The sequence below is a fragment of the Protopterus annectens genome, chromosome 1.part0 (genome assembly GCF_019279795.1).
Source record: "Protopterus annectens isolate FY-2018-M chromosome 1.part0, PAN1.0, whole genome shotgun sequence".
Classification (NCBI taxonomy): Eukaryota; Metazoa; Chordata; order Ceratodontiformes; family Protopteridae; genus Protopterus; species Protopterus annectens.
This window is the reverse complement of record NC_056725.1, coordinates 1,333,973,186-1,333,995,996: the sequence shown is the minus strand read 5'-3', so window position 1 is coordinate 1,333,995,996 and position 22,811 is coordinate 1,333,973,186. Positions and strand designations below refer to the sequence as shown.

The following is a 22,811-nucleotide window of genomic DNA, read 5'->3' as shown; positions in this document are numbered from 1 at the left end:
CTGCGCCAACACCACAAACTAGAAAGTCATAGAAACAGCTTGAAAATGTGCTCAAAATCTTCCAAACAGTTCAAAACTGAAACTGCTCCAAGTTCACACACAATTGCTTGGTCAACCCAGTTCTGCTAAATTGTTGAATGAAATATATGCTAACAAGTGTTAATAATAGTGTGCATTCTGAGATGCATCACTGGTCTGCCTTGTCTTATGCACTCTCTCTGGTCTGTCTTGTCTTATGCACTCTCTCTTGTACCAAACACTCGCTGCCTCTCCTCTGTTGAAAAAAATGAAATGCATATCCTCAGACAACTGCCAAATCTTCAAATTACACTCCATTGTCTACAGCCTACTTTAATCTGTTTTTTTTTTTTGAAAGATGCTACCTTTAGAAATTCACAGATCCTCCTGAGGTTCTTTTGATACACACTCCATTCTTCCACACTAAAAATATTAACTTGATTCTCTGCTTATGATTTCTGCTGATTCCCAGCACAGTTTTATTTATTATCCTGCAGATTCCTTCAACAATATCAATGCCCTAACAAAGCTGAAGTATGTAGAGGGCATACTTAAGTGTAATAACTTAGCTTTCTCTCTCATCTGCATAATGGCCTTCTCGTCCTTCCATAAGGAAGTGTACTTACCATGAGGCGCTATCTGCACCTTCTGTTCATCCAGTTCCTCATCCTGAGGTAGCAGTGCCACAAATCGAGGTGCAACATTCCTTCGTGCAGTGTATCTACACACAGCCATCACTCTTTTCTCAAGGCATTTGGTGAGCAAGGCACTGAAAAGGGTGGTACTACCTGTGAAGGGGCAAAACAATTATGTTTACAGTGTCACACTACATAAATGGTCCTGCAATAAAATAAATGACTTCTGTTTAGCTAAATATTTAGAACGCAAAATGAACACAGGGTATATACCTGTTCAAGTACAAATTTGCCATGCAACAGGAATAGCAAAGTAATTCAGTTCATCATCTAATAGAAGAAAGCATGACCAAGATAACCTTAAGTACTAAAGGAAATAAAACTTTAGACACATACAGTGACAAAGAAGAATGACTTTATCAGACATTTACTGGAGAACACAAGGATAACTGGTACCATTACTTCTTGGAGATGTCAAGGACTTGCAAACACCAGGGGTTACTAGCTGATGCCTAGAGCTTCAAAACATTTCTTAATGCTGTCTATTTCCAGACTGTTCTAATTTTTTATCTGTTAACTATTGCATTCATTTTTATTTTAGGTAAATGCCCAAATGGCAGTACGACCTATTTTTTCGTGTAAAGGGTTATGAATCAGCTTACATAATTTTGCAGACATAGGTTAAGTCCATCACCCCAACAATCACAGTTCCTGAATTTTAGAAAATTATACAGCTAGACCAAGACATGAGCAACCTTGACAACAGGCACTTCTACATAGTGGACAATAGCTAGTTAAAATACAAAAACACAAATGCATAATGGAGCTAGGGTGTGACAGTCCTTTCTAAAGCAAAGAAATAGAAAATGAAATGATAAATACATACAACGGCTAAAACTTTTCTCTTACCTGAGATTATAGACTCCTCAGGGTAAAGGAACTGAGCTGGCCTAATATGATGATGCAGTTTCAACATTGAAAGGGGTTTGAAGCCAATAAGAACAAAACCTGGGTCTTCAAATCGCTTCACCTCTTCGACCTCCTCATTTTCCATCACTATCTGTCGACTTCCATAGGTCTGTACAAAACAGGAAATGTACTCCTTCAGAAACAGTGGGTACAGACCAAGTAGCAAGATAAACTACAATAAAGTAGTGAAGTTTGGCTACTGCTGTCCTAGTTATTCAGACCTTAAGTATTCCAGTAACTGCATGAACCAGTTAAAATGCTAAATGAAGAAAGAAAACATGTAAAATTTAAAAAATCATGATAATCAACACCTGAGAGACCGAAAACTTGGTGATAACTGCTGTGGAGCAGCAACTGTTTTACTTACATTAAAACTGTGTGTGTGTGTGTGTGTGTGTGTGTGTGTGTGTGTGTGTGTGTGTGTGACAGAGAGAGAGAGAGATAGACAGCAGATACTGATGTAAATGTGCTTAGAAAATAGGACAGAATTCTCCTCAAGTCACTGGAGCCTGACTAGAGTGAAAATATTTACACCTGTTTTATGAACTGGATGAAATCCATATATATGGCAATTTTTAGGTGTTACAAACTTTTACAAGCAAGTATCTCTAGCATTAGCAATTGTAAATCTATCCAAGATGCAAGTACGCCAGTTCATTATATGTCATAAAGGCTCTAGTCAAAGTAAACTGTCATTTAGAACTACGCACGTGTAGCCTAAATGAAATTTCGTGGATCAGCTCAATTCTTGAGATTACAAAGAAATTGAAACACCACATGCAAGTAAAGGAATAAACATAACTAACAAGTACAATGCTACTCCCATACGAGCAAGAAAGAGCAGAGACATTTACCAACACTCATATATGAAAAGAATACCCCCTGAGTTAAATTAGCTACCCTATTTAAAGTAAAACAAAACAACTTTTGAAATGCCCAAGTTATTTGTCTACTATTGCACTTGAGTGAGTTAAATAATATTGACTTGGATATATACAGCCATAAACTAAAGGGGGCAGTGAGGGTCACTGAAATGTGACAATAACTGGATTTGCATTATAGTGATCCAGCTGAACAAATATTTGTTTTGTCAGTAAAGTGTTTGTTTCAGTGTTGTATGTTTTGTCCTTGTACGTTTACTTTTACATTTCATTGTGCTTTTTTACCTGTGTTGCATGGAGCATCTTGAATGCAGTGCATTTTTGTCAGGTTAGAACTTGTTGCAAGAACATAGGGAAGGCAGAACATTCTCATCCTGACGTGCATCTTAGAGAGAAGAGGCTGAGCAGCTTCATCTTTGTATGTGATTTGCACAGGCATCTGTACTGTATTATGGCATTCATTTCTGCCTCCCCCCTTGCCTTTTAGATTTTGGGGTAACACTGGCACACGAGGATAGTGCTGTACAGATAAGCTGTGCTGCTCTGTAGTCTGTTGTTGAATAGAGGTACTAGATGGCCAGTAACCATTTCATAACATGTTTTGCCCTACATCGCATTTAAAGTGTTGATGCAGTGCTTTTAGTGAAAAAATACACTTACACTTGAGAAATGTGGTGCTGCATGTGAAAGAGAATTAAGCTTTTGTCTTGGCAGTTGTATAACCTTAAAAGACATTGCAGTGCTGTGGGCGGTGGATTATTGTGAAGCAGTCTGTAGTTAACCTAGAGAAGGGAAAGTTTGCCTTTACTGTTTTAGTGTGAATGTTAAGCAAGCTAATGAGCATATTTAAAAAAAAGAAAGTAAAGAAAAAAGTGTTTCATCTCTTGCACTTGGGGTTTAAGGTATAGGGCAGGAAAGTCAAGCCTGCATAGAAACTACTAATGCTTAAACAAATACTAAATGCTCCTAAAACAACTAGCCCATGGTCAACACCATGGAGTAAACTAAAAGCTGAGGAGTAAACTAAATGCTGAGAAGTGTATAGTCATATTCTGTGTCACACATGACTCCTCAGCATTTAGTTTACTCCATAGTGTTGACCATATCATACAGTATTAATGCCTTTCAGTATGCACCTGTTCAGACACTTGTAACTGGAACAACCAGAACACTCACTAAAAAAAAAATCAAGGGCCGAAATCATAAAGACTAAGCCAATCGTCTCAAAGCCTTGTTCCTCTTCTCTGTGTCATAGAGGCTACTGAGAGGTGGCTGCTGCCTTGTACATATAACTTCAGTAGACCCTGTTCTGTCAGGCATATTACACATTCATAGGTCCAGTGATATAAACACCTGCTCAAGGCATATTGGTCTCATGTGCAAAATAAATTAAACCTGTTGGAGTGATGGATTTGTATCACAGGGAATACTGCCTCTTTGGGACAGTCTTCCACTCCACACTAAGCAATGTACTTCTCTTTCTCTGTTCAAATGTAATTTGGGTGAACGGATGTGTTATTGTAAATTCACTTCAGGTTTAGCACCCATGCTTATCTTGGATAAGGGAAGCATTTAAGTATCCTAGGCCACACCACAGTACCACCTCAACCCTCCTATTCTTCTCTAACACCATAAACAATAATCAAAATAATTGCAAGCTTTCATCAGCCATCTTTTTAGATCTCTCCACGGCCTTCGATATGGTCAACCACCAAATACTCATGCACACCCTTAAGGCATTCTCACTAAATAGCCATATGCTTCAGTGGTTCCAGTCTTACTTGTGCGGTAGACAACAAGCTGTCCTATGGCAAGACAACTGTTAACCCATATACCCATCACCCTAGGAGTCCCCCAGGGCGCCATACTAGAACCCCTTCTTTTCTCTCTCTTTATTAATGACCTTCCCACTGTCATCCCAAATGCTACCTGTATCCAATATGCGGATGACTCCACCTTGATTTGTTCAGCCACCTGCCCGACAGATCTAATGACATTAACACAGAATACTTACAATATAGTTGAAAACTGCCTCTCTAACAGTCAGCTGATATTAAACCCTAACAAAATAAAGTTGCTTCTTTTCTCCCCCACTTGTAAGTCTTCCTCAGTACTCTTTGCCATAAAATCTAATAATGGTACCATTATCTCCCCAGATGCGTAAACCAAACTCTTAGGCATCACAATAGACAACACCCTCAAATTTGATAGGTCAATCAAACTATCAAAATCATTAACAAAAAACTTGGCTCCCTCTATAAGATCAAACCTCTCCTTACTCCATTTGCTAGGACTGCTGTTGCACATTCCCATCTACTCTCCACTCTTCTCTATGCCTCCCCTCTGCTCACTAATTTGAACAAATACACTCTTAGCAAACTCTCCAGCTGTTATAACCATATTGCCAGATTTGCAACAGGCAAGGCCTACAGGGCCCACCACTGTCAGAACCTAAATCTTCTAGGGTGGCTAGAATGGCCTAGCCTACTTCAGTACAACCAGCTTGTAATTGCCCTAAAGTTCTGAACTACTCTGATAATATGACAACGAATGTAAAAAAACAATGAACTAGTAAAACAAACAAGGCGACTCTGTCAACACGCGGACTTATGTGATAACTTTCAATAAAACAAAAAACACAACTCGGAGCAGGCAACATACATAGATTAAATTAAAATAAAAAGATACTGAGCGCTTTCACCCCTGCACAATAAGGGTATCTTCAGAGTATCAGTGGCTTCACGTAACACATCAGTTAAATAATGTAGCTGGTCTCAATTAACCAATCACAATAAGTCACTGAACCAACGCCTCCATAAATCAAGGAAATAAATATTAATAGTCAAAAATCTAAAAATTCTGTCAAAAGATTATGTCATAAAACATATATAACTTATAATGAACATGTAAAATCAGGGTGGTATTGTAATGGAAAAACATTAAAACTATTGCTAATAATAAAATACATGTTCAAATTAATAACATAAAAACTATCAAATGCCAATATTGATACTTCATAAATAGTTCCCCTTCATATAAAATGAGATTTATACTTCAAAATACTTAAAATTGAAATTTGTTCATTAATGCCAGGTGTATTGTTGGCATTTAATCTCAACTGCCATAAACATTCTTTAACTTCTAAAAGAATGTTATCGTCACCTCCTTTACTTGAATTGTAAGGGATCCTGTCAATAACAAAAAATATAAATCTTTTGAAATCTTTACATTTGGTGCTATGGGTATACAGTGAATTGGTAAATTTTTTATTCTTTATGTCTCTATTATGTTCCATGATGTGATCCCTTAACCTCCTAATGGTTTTCCCAGTATAATAAGCTGGACAGGATAAACATGAGGCCAAGTATATTACCATTTTTGTGTTGCAGTTACAAAAACCTGGACACTTAACAGACTTGCCATAACTTTGTACTGCCACATAGGGACCATCATTTATAAATTTACATGTCTTACAAAAAACACATTTACTCATTTTTGAATTCTTATAGGACTGATTATTATAACTTGTCTCAAAATATTCTTTTAAATTTTTCCCCCTACTATATGTAACATTCGGGTAATTTCCTATTATTTTCACAACTTCTGACTTATTCACAAAAACACTGGCCCATGTCTCATTTAATATATTGATTATTGCACATGTTTCTTCATTAAAAGGTAGAATAAAAGTATCCTTCTTATTCTTCATTGATTCCATTTTTCTAATTAGTGTATTTTCATGCCCATATTTTAAAATGGGTTTATATATAATGCGTCTTTTGTGTAAAATCTCTTTTGTCAATCCAATAAGTAATTTTTGTGAGTAACCTCTGTCTTGGAACATTTTAATAAGTTTGTCCATTTCAATAAAAAACTTTGTGTCTTCGCTTATAATACGGGATAACCTCACCATCTGTCCTTTTACCAAATTCTTCTTTTGAAAATTTGGATGGCTACTACTATAATATAAAAAGGAATTTGAATAAGTTTTTTTCCTAAATATGTTTGATTCTAGTCCATCCTCATTTATATGAAATTAAATATCTAGATATTCACAATCATTATCAAAAATTTTGTGTGTGAAAGTAAAAAAGGTGGATGTGGTGTTAATGAATGAACATTTCATCCTTATTTCCTCTCCAAAAAATTAATATATCATCAAGGAACGTACAGTAAAGTATAATTTTAGACCAATATTTAGAAGTAAAGATACTTTGTCTCCCATTGTGCCAATACTAAGTTGGCATATATGGGGGCACACCTGGCACCCATAGCCACACCTGCACATTGTCTATAATATTCTCCATCCATGCAAATACAGTTATTTGTTAAAACCAATTCCATCATTTCAATAATTAATTTACGTTTGACAATGTGCATCGTACTGAATTTTGACAAACTTGCTTCAAACATAGATAAACCCAATTTGTGTGGTATAACTGAAAATAGATTGACTATATCTATAGTGACCATCATAGCATCCTTGTTTATAAGGGCAGCATGTTCCTTAACAACTTCCAGGCAATGTTACGAATCTTTAAGAATGTGTGGTAACACAGTTAAGGTGTCTCTACAATTTACATCAATATAATGGGCCACAGCCTCCAATTTTGATCCTTTAGTTGAAACAATTGGTCTGAAAGGTGGATTACTTAAACTCTTATGAATTTTGAGTATACCAAAAATAGATGGAGTAATAGGAAACTCAACCAAAAGATAATTATATTCATCCTTATTAATCATACCTTCCATCAAATATTCATATAATAACCAATCTACTTTTGTATAGGCCCTACACATCTCATATTTAGACACTTTTTGATAGGTTTTACTGTCACTTAACATATTAGTCATTTTATTTAAATAATCTATCTTAGACATTACCACAACCCCTCCACCTTAGTCCGTTTTCATAACTCTGTATTGATCAGTTTTTGTCAACTCTCTCAAGCAAAATCTCTCAGCTGTAGTTAAGTTGTCATTGACAGTCTTTGATTTAGAGAGAACTCTACGTATTTGTACCTCGCATAACATTTCAAATAAGTGGATAACCGGATTTTGTGGGGGTATGAAGGTACTGGTTCTTTTTAAAACACAACAAGCTGATTCAGGGTCAATTCTAGTGTTGTTATCCATGGCAAAGAACAATTTCAAATTTAAAAGTCTTGTAAACATTTTTACATTAATCAATATCTTGCTTATGTCCAACTTAAAACTAGGGACATCGATAAAACCTTTTTTAAAAAGTGAAATATAATCAGGGTGGCTAGAATGGCCTAGCCTACTTCAGTACAACCAGCTTGTAATTGTCCTAAAGTTCTGAACTACTCTGATAATATGCCTGCACTTAAGAATGTCATCAACCCTTATAGCAACCTGAGGTCACTTTGCTCTTTTAATAAACTACTGGTTCAAACATCCGAAATTAACAACTTTGCTGAGGACTCTGTTTGCTAACTCAGTTGGCAAAACTTGGAACTCTGTTTCTGCTGATCTTGCTTTTGAACCCTCTCTTACTCAGTTCAAAAAAGCCTCAAACTATACTTTAAAACTCACTGGCTATGTCCTTGTTCAAAACCTGACTTGATCCTCCTCCTCTATAGTCTGAAATCATGTTATATTGCCTAGTCAATTTGTCAACACTGTTTTAAAAATGTATGATTATATTACCTGCTTGCTCAACTGGAGCCTGCAAACTGTGTGCAACTTGTAATCATTTTGTGATTTTTACTGTATGTTCTACCTTGGAGCTTTTCTCCCCGGGCCTCCACTGAAAATGGACATGTATCCAGTCGGACTATCCCGCTCAACAAATGTAAAATAAATAAATAAAAATAAAAAATATTGCACTTACTGGGAATATATGTAAGTATATATTCCACAAATAAATAAAAAGTGACTTTTATGTGTCCAGACTCCTAGGACTAGTGCCCAAGTTCAGAAGTCTAATCACTGTAGGGTAGAAACTGTTATTGAATCTTGTAATCCTGCAGAGGATGCTGTGATATCTCCTGCCCGATGCCAGATGCTTAAACAGTTCATGCGCAGGATGGCTGTTGTCCTGTATTACTTTGGTGGCCTTTCGGATGCTTCTTGCAGAATAAAGATGTTGTACTGAATGAAGACTGGAACTGGTTACCTTCTCTGCAACCCACACTACTCTTTGTAGCACCTTTCTTTCTGTAACTGTGCAGCTTCCAAACCACACTGTGAAGTTGTAGGTGAGGATGCTCTCTACTGCACCTCTATAGAAGGTGGAGAGAATATGAGGAGTAAGCTTAGCTTTTTCAGCCTTCTTAAAAAGTGGAGGTATTGGTGCGCTTTCTTGACCCGTTGGCTGTTTCCTGACCAAGAGAGAGCCTTTGATATGTGTACACCCAGGAATTTCATACTCTTAATCCTCTATATGTACATATATGCACTATGTAATACATGTACATATTACATATATGTAATATGTACAAATTTTAACAAAAACACATCCTGTTTAGCAGCAAAAGGAAAAAGCACAGCTAAAACGCTCGCACCCAAGTAGAATAAAAGTAACTAGGGGACCAACTGAAACAAACAAGAATATAGTAAGATACAATAACAGCAGCATCCTGAAGACAGGCTGTTGCTACAAAAGCAAGTGATAGCATTTAGATTTACCCAACTTCCTCTGTCCTTATTTTTACAGCCACAATTATTTTCAAGTTGTGGCATTTTCCCTGCAAAGAACAAACACCGGTATCAGACTTGGCATACGCATGGGTGGTATGAGGTATTGCTATTTATCTCGCACTTTTCCACATTTTCTTTGGCTCTTTAAGCCTGCATTCTTCCCAGGAAGGGTGCTTGTCAGACACAGCTATGCTAAGAAAATGAAGTACAATAACAAAAAAAAAAAAAAAAGAGTAGATAAAATAATACGTCCCAGTATGTGTGTACAACAGTGACAATAACTAGTACAAGAAATTTGATAAACATTAAGGATAAAATAGCTGTCTTGATGCAAAGTGCATATAAAAGTGTTAATACATATATGTTAAGTACACTGAAAACTAACAATAAAAATATGTATATCCCAAAAACACAACTGCTAGCAGCATGGAAGCAGAAGTAACACATTTATGCAAGTGCTGCAAAAGAGATGCAACAAGCAAAAATGGTGCAAATGTGAAGACGTTTTGAGGCTTTTTTGTGTAGTCTCTAATAAGCTAGTTGTATCATGGTAAAAAGAGCCCCTAAAAATGCTGTAACTCAGAAAGACAACTAGTATTTACTGCCTGCACTATACGGGATGTCTGGCTTTAAATGCTAATACCTATGCAGAGAATTTACATGTCATAGGTTGGTACTAAGCTATCAGCCCTACGGCCTATACAAGCCTAGCCATAACAATTCCCTGGCTATTTCTTCCCACACTATTTACTTCCCTGGAATTTCCTTTCTTCCATCCAATAATCAAGGTTCCTTATGAAGAGGGCCAAAGAGGCACTCTGCTTGACATGTATGGGCAATCTATTCCAGAGTCTGGGGAGTCTCTGGGTCAGGAACGTATCCCTCCAGCAGGTTTTGTTTATTGTGATGACAAGGTTTAGATCCCTGGAGCGTGTAGCTCTGAGGGATTGGGATTTCTTTAAGTGTAGCATGTCCAACAGCTCTGGGTTTTACATGGCCTTGTATGTTAAGCAGAGATAGCCTCTGAGTAGATGATATGCGACAAGAGTATAGCTGGAGTTTTTTTAAGGCTGTCAGCGTAGGGCATCTGCTTTAGGCCTGTGATTCATTTACTGAGGTATTTCTGCGGCCTTTCCAGTTGTTGCAGATGTCTTGAGAGGTACATACCAAACGGGGCATTGTATTCTACAATGAGTCTAATGAGGGATGAGTACAGTGGGACAATGACCTCCTCCTTCCTGGATGAAAAGCCCTTAGTGATGAGGTGTGCCACATAAAAGGATTTCCTGACTGTTGTGGCAATGTGGTTATTGAAGGTGAGACCACTGTCCACCTGTGTCCCTAAGTCTCATCACACTTCTGGTGTTTAGTGTACTGCCACCTATATGGTAATTCACGGATACATGTTTTTTCCCAAAGGGGATAACTATACATTTCTTGGAATTGAGCTTGAGCCCATGGCTCTGGCACCAAATTAGAAGTTATGTACTCACCATAACGTTCCATCTGAGTAGGTGTATTCATTTGTCTGCAACCTGTGGGTTATGGATCCGATATCGTATCCGAACCGGCATGGTTTACCAGCTATGGATCCAAGCTCTCAGCTCCTCCCCTCACCCATAATGCCCTGCTCTACCCTCATGACCTCAGATCGAGTTTGCCAACAGCAAGAACACCCTGAGAAGGGTAACACACCATATGCCGGAAACTGAAAGGCCAGGGGGATAGGAGGGCGGGATGGTTGCAGACAAATGAATACACCTACTCGGATGGAACGTTATGGTGAGTACATAACTTCTAAATCTGAAGTAGGACATTCATTTGTCAGCAACCTGTGGCAGAGAGTCCCCCGATACCTGAGTCTTGGGCGGCCATCATGGAAGGATATTCCGGAGCACCGCGCAGCCAAAGGATGCTCTACCCCTAGATGCAAGATCCAACTTGTAGTGGGAAATAAAAGTATGAGATGAAGCCCACGTGGCTGCTGCACAAATATCATCTAGAGGAATCCTAGCCTTAAAGGCTGCCGAGGTAGAGACTGACCGGGTTGAATGGGCATGGACACCCTCCGGTGCGGGCCTTCCCAAAGCTTGATAAGCCAATAAGATACATTGTGAAATCCAGCGAGATAATGAGACTTTAGAAATTGGTTTGCCCAAATTAAATTTAGCAAAGGAAATGAACAACTGGTCGGATTGCCTATGACCAGCCGTCCTGTTTAGATAAAATCTAAGTTGCCTGTGAACATCTAAGGAGTGAAGCTTGTATTCACCTTTGTTTTCATATTTAGGAAAGAAGACAGGGAGGTTAATGGATTGATTAATGTTTGCTTCAGAAGCTACCATAGGAAGAAAGGACGGGTTGGTCCTGAGGTAAACACGGTTCGGATGAAAGACCAAGTAAGGAGGTTTAGCTGATAATGCTTGAAGCTCTGAAACTCTCTTGGCCGAAGTAATGGCTACTAAGAAGGCAGTCTTGAAAGATAAGAATTTCAGATCTACCGTAGCCGCCGGTTCGAAGGGGGGCACGGTCAATGCCTGGAGAACTAAGGAAAGGTCCCAAGGAGGAACCGCTTGTTTTACAGGGGGCCTGAGAAGAAAAGTACCTTTAAGGAAAATCTTACACAACTTGGCCGACATCAGAGGATTGGAGTCATGACCAATGTGATAATGGGAAATCGCCGCAAGTTGTACTTTGACCGTGGAACTGCTGTCACCATCATTAAAAAGAGTGGTCAAGAAATCAAGCACCAAAGGGAGAGGAACTGTGAAGGGGTTTAGGCCTTGTCGCTCCGCCCACAACGAGAACCGTTTCCACTTGCTGCGGTAGACTTTCCTAGTGGATGGCTTATGAGCTGCCACCAGGATGGCCTTAACAGGGGACGAAATACCGGGAGTCCTGATCAAGAGTGGAACTGGAGCAGCCAAGCGGTCAGCTTCAGGTTGTCCAGGTTCGGAGGAGATAAGTGGGATGGATGAGATATCAGATCCGGAATGGGATCTAGAATCCAAGGAGGATTCACAGAGTGAGACCTTAGGAAGGGCAACCAGATCTGTCGAGGCCAAAGCAGCAATGAGAATCATTCTGCACCCCAACCAAGAGGCTTTCTGAAGAACTTGGAGCATCAGAGGCAAGGGGGGATAAGCATAAAGAAGACCGGGTGGCCAAGCATGCACCAGAGCGTCTCTTGGGGAACTTCCGGGAGGAGGTATCAGAGCGAAAAAACTGTCGCACTTGGTGTTTGAGGGAGAGGCAAAAAGATCGCAACAAGGAGTTCCCCACCGTGCGAATATGCGTTCCGCTACCTGAGTATTGAGAGACCACTCGTAAGGGGTGAGATTGGTGCGACTGAGTTTGTCCGCCAGGATGTTGGACCGACCCGGAATATGCGTTGCTATGAGAAAGCGGTTGGTGGAGATTGCCCATTCCCAAACTCTCATGGCTTCTCGACAAAGAGGGTAAGACCTGGTTCCTCCTTGCTTGTTGATATACCAGACAACCGACATGTTGTCCGATTGAATCGCAATTGTTCCCAAGGGAAGAAAGGCCTGAAGTGCTAGCAACACTAAGAGCACTGCTCTCATCTCTAGAACGTTGATATGCAGTAAGGTCTCTGAATCGTTCCACGTGCCTTGGACGGTCCGCCCTGCAAAATGCCCCCACCCGAGGCGGGAGGCGTCCGTGGTCACCGTGGCGAGGGGGGGAGAGGCACAAAATGGGCGGCCTCCGTGGAGATCTGGAGAGTGCAGCCACCACAGGAGGGACCACTTGCAAGCCTTGCTGATGTAATGGGATGATGCATAGGAAGAGCAAGATCGACCACTGGACTAGGAGTGTCCATTGGAGGATCGCATATTGAACCTGGCGAGAGGAAGAAGCGCTATAGCAGACGCCATGGACCCTAGAGCCCTCAGGACCAACTCATGGAACTGAGCTTGAGTGGAGAATGGCCCGCACCTGGAGTTGCAAATTTTGAACTCTGTCCGCAGTGAGGAAGGCTTTTAATCTCCTTGTGTCTAACCTGGCACCTATAAAATCTATGAACTGCGTGGGTGCTAGGTTGGATTTTTTTGTGTTTATAGTGATGCCCAGACGGGGAGCAAGATGGAGAAAGGAGTCTCGCGCCAATATTAGTAGATGCCTTGTTGGGGCGGTAGGTAGGGAAAGACCTGTACCCCCTGAAGCCTCAGGTGGGCCGCTACCACTGCTAATACTTTGAACACCCTGGGGGCTGTGGTGAGACCAAAGGGAAGGACCTGGAACTGGTAGTGACTGGCTCCCAGCCGGAAGCGGAGAAACCTCCTGGAGCGCCTGTCCATTAATATGTGGTGATGCATCCTTGAGGTCTATGGAGCACATCCAGTGATTTTCTCCCAGAAGGGGGAGAATAGACTGCAGCGTGACCATTCGGAACTTCTCCTTGGGAACTGCCAGGTTCAAGAGTGAAAGGTCTAAAATTGGTCTGAGATCCCCCGTCTTTTTTGGCACTAAAAAGAACCTGGAGTAGAACCCTGATCCGATCTGGTCTGGGGGACGGGCTGGATGGCTCTTTTCTTTAGCAGATGGCCAATTTCTGCCAAAGCGGCCTCCCACTGACCGGGTGGAGCGTCGGGAGGGACTTCAATTTTGGCAAGTGAAGAAGGGGTATACGGTATCCTCTGGATATGATCTGGAGGACCCAGCGGTCTGATGTTAGTGACTCCCATGCCGCTAGGTGCTCGAACGTCCCCGACTGCCTCCAGAGTGGAGCAGCCGGGCAACCCCTCAGGGCTGCTGCGGGCCGTTCAGAAAGGTTCTCTGGACCCGAAGTTCCTAGGAGCCCCTCTGCCCCTAGGGCGGCGTCCTCCCTGTCCTCCTCTGCCACGGAAGGACTGGTTGTCCGGAGCAGGCTGTGATTGCTGCGACATCCGGAACCACATCTTCTTCTGACCCTTTTGGTTCCTAGAATAGGGCCTCTGGGGTGCAGAGAAGCGAATTCCGACGGCAGACAGCGTCTTCCCGTCCTTCTCGCTCTGAGTCAAAGTGTCGCGAACAGTTTTGCCAAAGAGGGCAGAACCATCGAAGGGCGTCGCGAATGGCCTTGAAGGGCTCTGAGAAATCGCAATGGCGGAGCCATGCCTGACGTCTAGTAACTAGGCCTGCCCCTGCGGCTCTAGCGGCACCTTCCGTAGCATGGGAGAGTAGCCGCATAGAGGTATTGGTGACGGACCTTAGAGTGGCCATGCGGGTGGAGTGCAGCACTTTGTCCTCCTCCGACATGGACTCTGGGGGAATGCAGCGTATTCTTTAATAAGATCGCGCTGCATCCTAATCACGTGTGCCAGATAGTTCAGCACCCTTACAGAGAAGGTCGCCGAACTAAACATCCGCTTCCCCAAGCGGTCCATCATCCGAGACTCCTTGCTCGGGGATGGACTGAGGGACTCTCCTGAGCAAGTTCCCTCTTGGTGGCGCCGCCCGTCAACATGGCATCTACCGAGGCCCCTTACTCCAATGGGCACGGTCAGCGGGGACTGAGAATCACGGTCGGGCCTTTTAGGGATTGGCTCCACGGTGTCGATTCCTTCCACGCCCGGGTGGTAATGAGGTCCACCAGGGGTCGGCAGGAGGGACACCCAAGAGGTAGACGGGCCCGCTTCAAATGCCTCAAGAACACGGACTCGTCCAAGGAAGACTTGGGGCCGACCACCCCTATGCGGGCATTTCCATGATGTCTCCAAATGAGACATCCTCGGGGTGACCGTGGGAGCCTTCCCTTCCTCCAAATCCGTGTCTTCTGTGAGAGACTCGGGAGTCAATGTGCCTCCTTTTGCACGTATGTTTGCGGGAACATCCTCCGGGGGCTGTCAGAGGACTCCTCAAACAGTAACCTGTTCCAGGGAACAGCTTGGGGCACAGGAGCGGGCTTTCCCAAGGGCCGGATGGTGGAAGACTGACCCAGTGCAGAGGGAGCGCGGGACGGAGCCGAAGCAAGTACTGGGGGTCCGGAGACCCTCAACAGGGCCCTCTCCACAACATCAAAAGCCGAAGGGGAGCCGACCTCGACCAACGGATCCGACAATCGGCTCCCCGGATCCGAGTGGATCGGCGCGGCGCTCGGATCCGAAGGACAGTGCGCTCCGACACAGACCGCGAAGGAGCACTGATCCCCGGATCGGCTCGGATCCAGGCTCCGAGAGGTCGGATCCGAAGCACTAGAGGGCAGGGTCGGATCCGAAGTACCAAGTACTATCGGCGCCGACCCACCCCCGCTCGAAGCTCGGCTCCAACTGCTCCGAACCCGGGTAGCGGGTGCAGAAGGAGCAATTGGCTTGAAAAGGGTGAGCTCCCCAGAGGGGAGGCAAGCTGCCTCCCATCTGCATCTGGGCCTGGATGAACCTTCTCATCATCCGGTCCAGATCAGCATCTGATAGGCTATAAGTTGATCTCGACGAGGCTACCGAGGTAGGCCTTGAGTGCCTCCTCGATAGCCTCGATGGAGATCGGGTCTCCTCCTCCTCAGGTCCCGGTGAAAAACACACTGGAGACCGGGCCGAGGAGGGGAGAACCAGCAGACAAGGAGGCCGGAGGAGAAGCCAGCTTGGCTGGCGGGGCGAAACAGAGAGTCTCGGCCCGCCACTTGGTGCTTTTCCTCGTCCTTCTTTCTAGCTTCCCTCTCCTCCGAACCACTACAGGGAGGTTGAGTCCCAGGAGGAGGAGGGGAGCCGGAGAGGAGACAACCGTGGCGGTTACCCGAAGAAGGCGGAGGCGGGCGAGTCTGGTGGCAAAGACCCGCCAAGACAAGCTTGGACCTCCGCTCCTTCAATGCCCTGGGGTTGAACCCTGCACAAATGGAACATCCAGAAGTGAGGTGTTCAACCCCAAGGCATCTAACACACCGAGTGTGGCCATCAGCTGGGAAGCTTATGGCCACACTCGAGCACTGAGAACACAGCTTTGGGTTGTTCAGACATCCCAAAAGCAAAAAAGGTTACTTAAACTAAAGTTAAGCAAAGTAACAAAACCACTCAACAGGCCCAAACACACACTACGCTACCAGCGAGGGGAGGGTGAAGTAAAAATAAATTTTAACACACTAAAAGAATAATTAAGTAATAGGGAAACCTACACTTTCACACAAAACTTCAAAAATTAGTACTTTAAAGACTAAAACTGCACTTAGCTGAAGAGCTTAGAAAACACAATCTGGTCACCAGCGCGGCAAACGAGATCTGGGGTCATGAGGGTACAGCAGGGCATTATGGGTGAGGGGAGGAGCTGAGAGCTTGGATCCATAGCTGGTAAACCATGCCGGTTCGGATCCGATATCGGATCCATAACCCACAGGTTGCAGACAAATGAATCTCCTACTTCAGATCATCTGTTTCTGTAAGGCCCTTTTGTAGAGTTTCCACATCATTTAGGGATTCAATATTGGCTCCCAGTTTGCAGTCATCTGTGAACTTTGTTAGCCAGAGTCCCATAGTGTTGGCCTGTACTTCAGAGAAGTAGATGCCAAACTAGAGCGGTCCCAGGACTGAACCCTGAGGTACTCCACTTGTCTAGAGCTGGATTTGGAGTTGGCTACTTTTACAGTGTGGATTCTATCAGTAAGCTAGTTAGCAACCCATTGGGTGATGTAGGGATTAATGCCCAGCTTATTAAGTTTATCTGTAATTCCAGAGTGGGGGATGGTGTCAAAGGCCTTGGCAAGGTCTAGATAGGCTGTGTGGACCACCTTACCCTTGTCCATGGCTCTGGAGACCGATTCAAAGAAGTCAATCAGGTTCAGGAGACAAGATCGGCCCTTCACGAACCCAAACTGGGTGGGGTCCAGTGTTTGAAGGTTGCCAATGTCTTTGTTTATAAGTTCCATGATAATACGCTCCATGGCCTTGCAGATAAGGTTCGTCAGACTGATGGGACGGTAGTTTCCAGGATCCAAGGTGGATCCCCCCTTGTGGAGTGGGATAACTGTAGCTCTGCACCACTCAGTGGGCATGAAACCTGAGGTGAGGCTATGACTAAACATGACACTTAGGTGAGGTGCCAGTTCATGTAGTACACAGCACGGGATGTCATCTGGTCCCAAGGAAGCTGTATTCTTAGCTTTGGCAAGTGCATTTTTTACCTGTGTGGCCATTAATACCGGTCTTTGGCAATCTTCCGGTATTGAGATGGGCTACTTAGGGGGTGAAGTTGGCACAATCGATCTGCCAGGATATTGGCAATATCCTTCGGATCAGTATAATTAATGCCATTCCGTTTTAGCTCACAGCAGATCTGAGCATTGCCATTTAGATTCTTGACATAGTTATAGAATACCTTGTGGATGTCTTTGGAATCTTGGGCAATTTTATTTTCGTAACTAGCTTTGGAGGATTTTATGAGGGATCTCAGTTTCTTACTGAGGCTGGCAAGGGAGTTTTTTGCATCCTGGGATTTTCCTCTTTTCTGCAACAGTTTTTTTTCCTTTTGTTGTAAAGTTTGTTTATGGCAGGGGACCACCAGATTGGCTTCTTTTTTTTTGGATGAGAGCATCTTGGTTCTATTTGGGATGGCACGATTCATGCATGAGTGGATGTGCTCGTACAGTGCCTTAGTGTAAGATTCAGCAGTTGAACATTCAGTTCCCGTCTGCATGAGTGTCATGAAGTTTGTCACTTCTGACTTGAGTAGCATGAAGTTGGCTTTGGAGACGTATTTTATGGAGGTTTCCTTACTGGGGGGTGGGGGTGGGATGTGGATGTTAAGCTTATGGTCAGACCTGACTAACAAGGGGGTGACCATAGGTGTGGAGCATTGATTTCCCATGTTGGGAATGACCAGGTCTAGGATATTGGAGCCCCTGATGGGACTATGGATTAGTTGATCCAGGGCGTTGGAATTTATGAATTCCAAGAACCGTTGGGAAAAGGTGTTGGTACATGAGTAGTTTTCCCAGTTAATGGCAGGGTAGTTAAAATCACCCAGTATTAGGGTGTTTGGTTCTATCTTAATATTTTCCAGTATGTTTAGAAAGGTGTAGTGAGAATCTTGGGGTATGGTGGGGGATCTGTAGCAAGCTACAAATTGGATTACAGTCTTACCTAGTGTTAGTTGCACCTGGAGAATTTCAGACGCATTATGTTGGGCAACTAGCCTGGTGGTGTGAATATCCTTGGTGAATATTGACACTCCTCCACCTTTAGTGTTTCGGTCCTGGTTTGGTGGCCGAAAAGGGTGGTAAAAGTTGTAGCCTGGTATTGCAGGGTTGCTCTCTAGAGCCTTGAACCAGGTCTCAGGTACTGCACAGATATCGATGTTCTCCATTTTTAGGAGTGCCTCGAGAGAGTGCATTTTGAGGTTTAGACTTCTAGCATTGAGTAGCATTACCTTCAAATTTTGCATACTTGTACCTGTTACGGTGGTGGTTTTGTCCTTTGAACTTTGCCTAAAAAAAGCACTATAGGGGTGGCAAGAGCCTTAGCCAGTAACCTGCATCCCAGGGGCAACAACAGATGCAAACCATCTCTGGCAAAGCATCGTGGTCTGTCGATCATGTTGTCCCACGCAGACAGATACTGGATCCCCTTTGAATGACACCAGAAGCTTAGTCAATTGTTGAAGTCAATCATTTTGTCCTTATATTGTGGTATGTAGCGTTGTCGACTCACAGTAAGACGTTGTCCTGTTCGATTCTCAGCTAGAGCGTCTTCTGTGTGGAGACATGCGTGAATGGGCATACCTTCGTTGAAGGTTGTGCGTCAGGGCTGACAACTCAGCATGTAAAAATCTACTGCCAATCATTAGCGGACCGGAGTTCCGCTGTGGCGACCCCTAACCGGGAAAAGCCAAAAGACATAACATTGTGGTATCATTCTGGGCGAAGGCAGGATGCTACTCAGGGCTAGGGTCATACCTGCCTGGGCCACATGATCCGAGAGCTCTTCCATGCCTCTTTTCATGTAGTCCAGGGAGGTACGTCTCAAGTCATTCACTCCAACATGGACAATGACAGAGTCATATTTGTACTTGTTGTGGAGTGGCTTTGAGTGTATGCGTTATGTGGCGGATTCTGGCACCCGATAGGCAGCTGACTGTAATTTTCTCCTTGTTCAACCTGGTGAATGAGACATCAGTGTTGCGGACTATAGTCACCTATGACTAAAATGTTAGGTATGTTGTCTTGCCTTAGGGGCTGTTGCTGGGTGGCACACTGGTGTTGTGAACTATGTGACACTTTGGTTGTGATTGGTGTTTTGTTTGCGTTTCAGCTTCAGAGGTCCTTGTTGCTTGGGCAGGTTACAGTTAAGGGCCTCTGCATATGTGGATTTAGTGTTGCTATATGTGGGTGTTGGTGGTGTGGGTTTAGAAGGGCTATGTGTTGCTTGAGGTGTAGTGTGGGTGTTAACCTTCTCCTCTTGACTGTCTAGCACAATCTTGGGTGGAGAGAGCTTTGCTTCCATTTTGGCTATGTAAGTACATCTCTCACAGGTTGTAGTGTTGGGTGGTAGGAGGAGAGGGTTGTCTGCGTACATGAGGCAATTGCTGCATTGCCCCAGTATGCCCAGATTCACCAGGTGGACAGGAGAAATCACCGGAAGCTGACCCTTGGACATGCCTGGTTTGGTGTTTCTTTTTTTTTTTTGTAAAGTACAGGAGCTGTCTTCCCTTACCTTAGCAAGGTACTTTGCAATTATAGGCTGTTTAGTGCCTACTATTAGTTTCTCCTTATTAACAAGGAGAGTTGAGTGATTGTATCAGTTTAAGGCTTCCTAGTGCTTTCCAGCAGGTATTAGAGAAAGTGCTAGTCAAAGGGATGCTTAAAGGCAAGATGGAAAAAATGCACACTGCAGTGTGCACTAGAGAAGTTAGATGTGAAAGTAGGTGCCTTAAGTTTTACCTGTTTAAAAAGTTAAGGTTTAGTGGAGAGTTACTATTTTTAAAACAGCAAGATGGATTGAAAGGGGTGGTCACTTTTGTATTCTGGAACTATGGAATACAGTAGGATGCCTAATAAATTTAAATAGTTGAAGGGGAGGGATTTCAAAAATGATGACTTTGTGATTACTCACACAAGCCAGTGAAAGTAGAGAGGAAATGAGATATATGGTCAGATTAACATAAGAGGCAGGCAACTAGAAAGACAGTGGTATTTAACAAGACGACTGTAACTGGGTGGGAGGGCAGGAAAAAAATTCTGCCTGACTCAGAAGAGAGACAGCTGTGGTCTCTTTTGAAGTTTTAATATGTTGTTAAAGCAGAATGCAAGTAAAACACAAGGTAAAGAAAACAAACCACAGTATTCAAAATATAGAAAGGCAATAAAGTTATACAAAATACAAAAAAATAAAAGCAAACTAATCTTTCCTTCACAGCAAAGTGTAGCAGAGTTTGGATAAGCCTTTCTGGTAAAGCCACTCTGATGAAACCTTTTATGGAAGAAAAAACCTCAAACTCAATCTCTGTTGTTTACTGACCAAGCTATCAAACACATGCAACTTGCATGGTATCAGAACTGATGAAATGTTGCGACAGAAGTGAAGAAATATATCTGCCTTCAAGCATTAGGGAGTTTGAAACAGATATAACTCGCAGTAGAAAATATTGTTCCATATGAAGCTCACCAGGAATTCTCCTGCTGCAAGACAACTTAGCAGGAAAAAAATCTGGATCATGAAATTTGAATTATTCATCACTGAGTGAAAACAGATAAGGAGCGCAAAAAGGCAGTGTTCCACACTTTAGTTTGCTGCTGAGAGAAGCAGCCCTGAAAATCTTCAGCTCAATTTCAATGAAAAGCAGAAAGACAGCATAGTAACAGTAAGATAAGCCTATAAAGAATGCCTTTTATTTCCCATTTGATACTTAGAAGGGTATAAGCTCTTAAGAGACTGCATGTAAGATGCTGAAGAACTAAAGATCAAGAATTTGATGAGTTGTAAGATTCATGAATGATACGACATAACAGCCTGTGGGATAATAAATGATCCAGCTAGGAGAAGGCTTAGACTATCAACAGAAATGGACCTGATCTCATCAAGAACATGGAATGTGTTCAGAGCAAGTGAATTACCAGCTTCTTCTTTCGGCTGTTCCCGTTAGGGGTCGCCACAGTGGATCATCAGTTTCCATTTCTTCCTGCCCTCTGCATCATGCTCTTTCACACCAACCGCCTGCATGTCCTCTCTCACCACATCCATAAACCTTATCTTAGGCCTTCCTCTTTTCCTCTTACCTGGCAGCTCCATCCTTAGCATCCTTTTCGCAATATACCCAGCATCCCTCCTCAGCACACGTCCAAACCAACGCAATATCGCCTCTCTTGCTTTGTCTCCAAACTGTCCAACCTGAGCTGACCCTCTAATATCCATCCTAGTCACACCCAGTGCAAATCTGAACATCTTTAACTCTGCCACATCCAGCTCTGACTCCTGCCTTTTCATCAGTACTACAGTCTCCAACCCATATAACATAGCTGGACTCACTACCCTCTTGTAGACCTTCCCTTTCACTCATATTGGTACCAGTCTGTCACAAATCACTCCTGACACTCCTCCACCCATTCCCACCCTGCCTGTTCTCTCTTCTTCACCGCTCTTCCACACTCAACATTACTCTGAACTGCTGATCCCAAGTACTTAAACTCATCCACCTTTACCAACTCTACTCCCTGCATCCTCACCATTCCTCTACCCTCCCTCTAATTTATACACATATATTCTTTTTTAGCCCTGCTGACCTTCATTCCTCTCCTCTCTAAAGCACATCTCCACCTCTCTAAGTTCTCCTCAACCTGGTCCCTACTCTCACTACATATCACGTCATCTGCAAACATCATAGTCCACGGGGCCTCCTGTCTAATCTCATCTTTCATCCTGTCCATCACCACTGCAAATAAGAAATGGCTCAGAACTGATCTTTGATGTAATCCCACCTCCACCTTAAATGTATCTGCCACTCCCACCGTAGACCTCACCATTGTCACACTAACCTTGTACATATCCTGTACCACTCCTACATACTTCTCCGCCACTCCCGACTTCCTCATACAATACCACAACTCCTCTCTAGGCACCCTGTCATATGCTTTCTCTAAGTCCAGAAAGACACAATACAACTGCTTCTGACCTTCTCTGTATTTCTCCAACAACACTCTCAGAGCAAATATTGCATCTGTAGTGCTCTTTCCTGGCATGAAACCATACTACTGATCACTAATCATTACCTCCCTTCTTAACCTAGCTTCCACTACTCTTTCCCATAACTTCAAGCTGTGACTGATCAATTTTATCCCTCTGTAGTTACTGCAGCTCTGCACATCACCCTTATTCTTAAAGATAGGTACCAAAACACTCCACTCCTCAGGCATCCTCTGATTTTCCAAAATTTCATTAAACAATCAGGTTAAAAATTCTACTGCCATTTCTCCTAAGCACCTCCATGCTTCCACTGGTATGTCATCTGGGCCAACAGCTTTTCCATTCTTCATCCTCTTCATAGCTGTCCTTACTTCCTCCTTGCTAATCTGCTTCACTTCCTGATTCACTATCCCCACATCATCCAACCTTCTCTCTCTCTCTCATTCTCTTCATTCATCACAAGCACACAGTTAAAATAACTGAGGAAACAGATTTGTGAAAAATAGAAAAGGAGCTAAATAAGACAAAATGCGAAACCGTAA

General features: G+C 43.1%; 1 protein-coding gene across 4 annotated transcripts in view; it reads right to left on the bottom strand.

Moving 5' to 3' along the window:
• XRCC6 (X-ray repair cross complementing 6) overlaps positions 1–22,811 on the bottom strand; it is a 367,025-nt gene that overhangs the window by 98,539 nt on the left and 245,675 nt on the right. For all 4 annotated transcript variants that reach the window (XM_044066525.1, XM_044066544.1, XM_044066515.1 and 1 more), the window contains 2 exons: positions 1,563–1,731; positions 645–806 (listed from right to left, as the gene is read on the bottom strand). In XM_044066525.1, the coding sequence (XP_043922460.1) occupies positions 645–806; positions 1,563–1,731 (331 nt within the window). The remainder of the gene's footprint in view (positions 1–644; positions 807–1,562; positions 1,732–22,811) is intronic.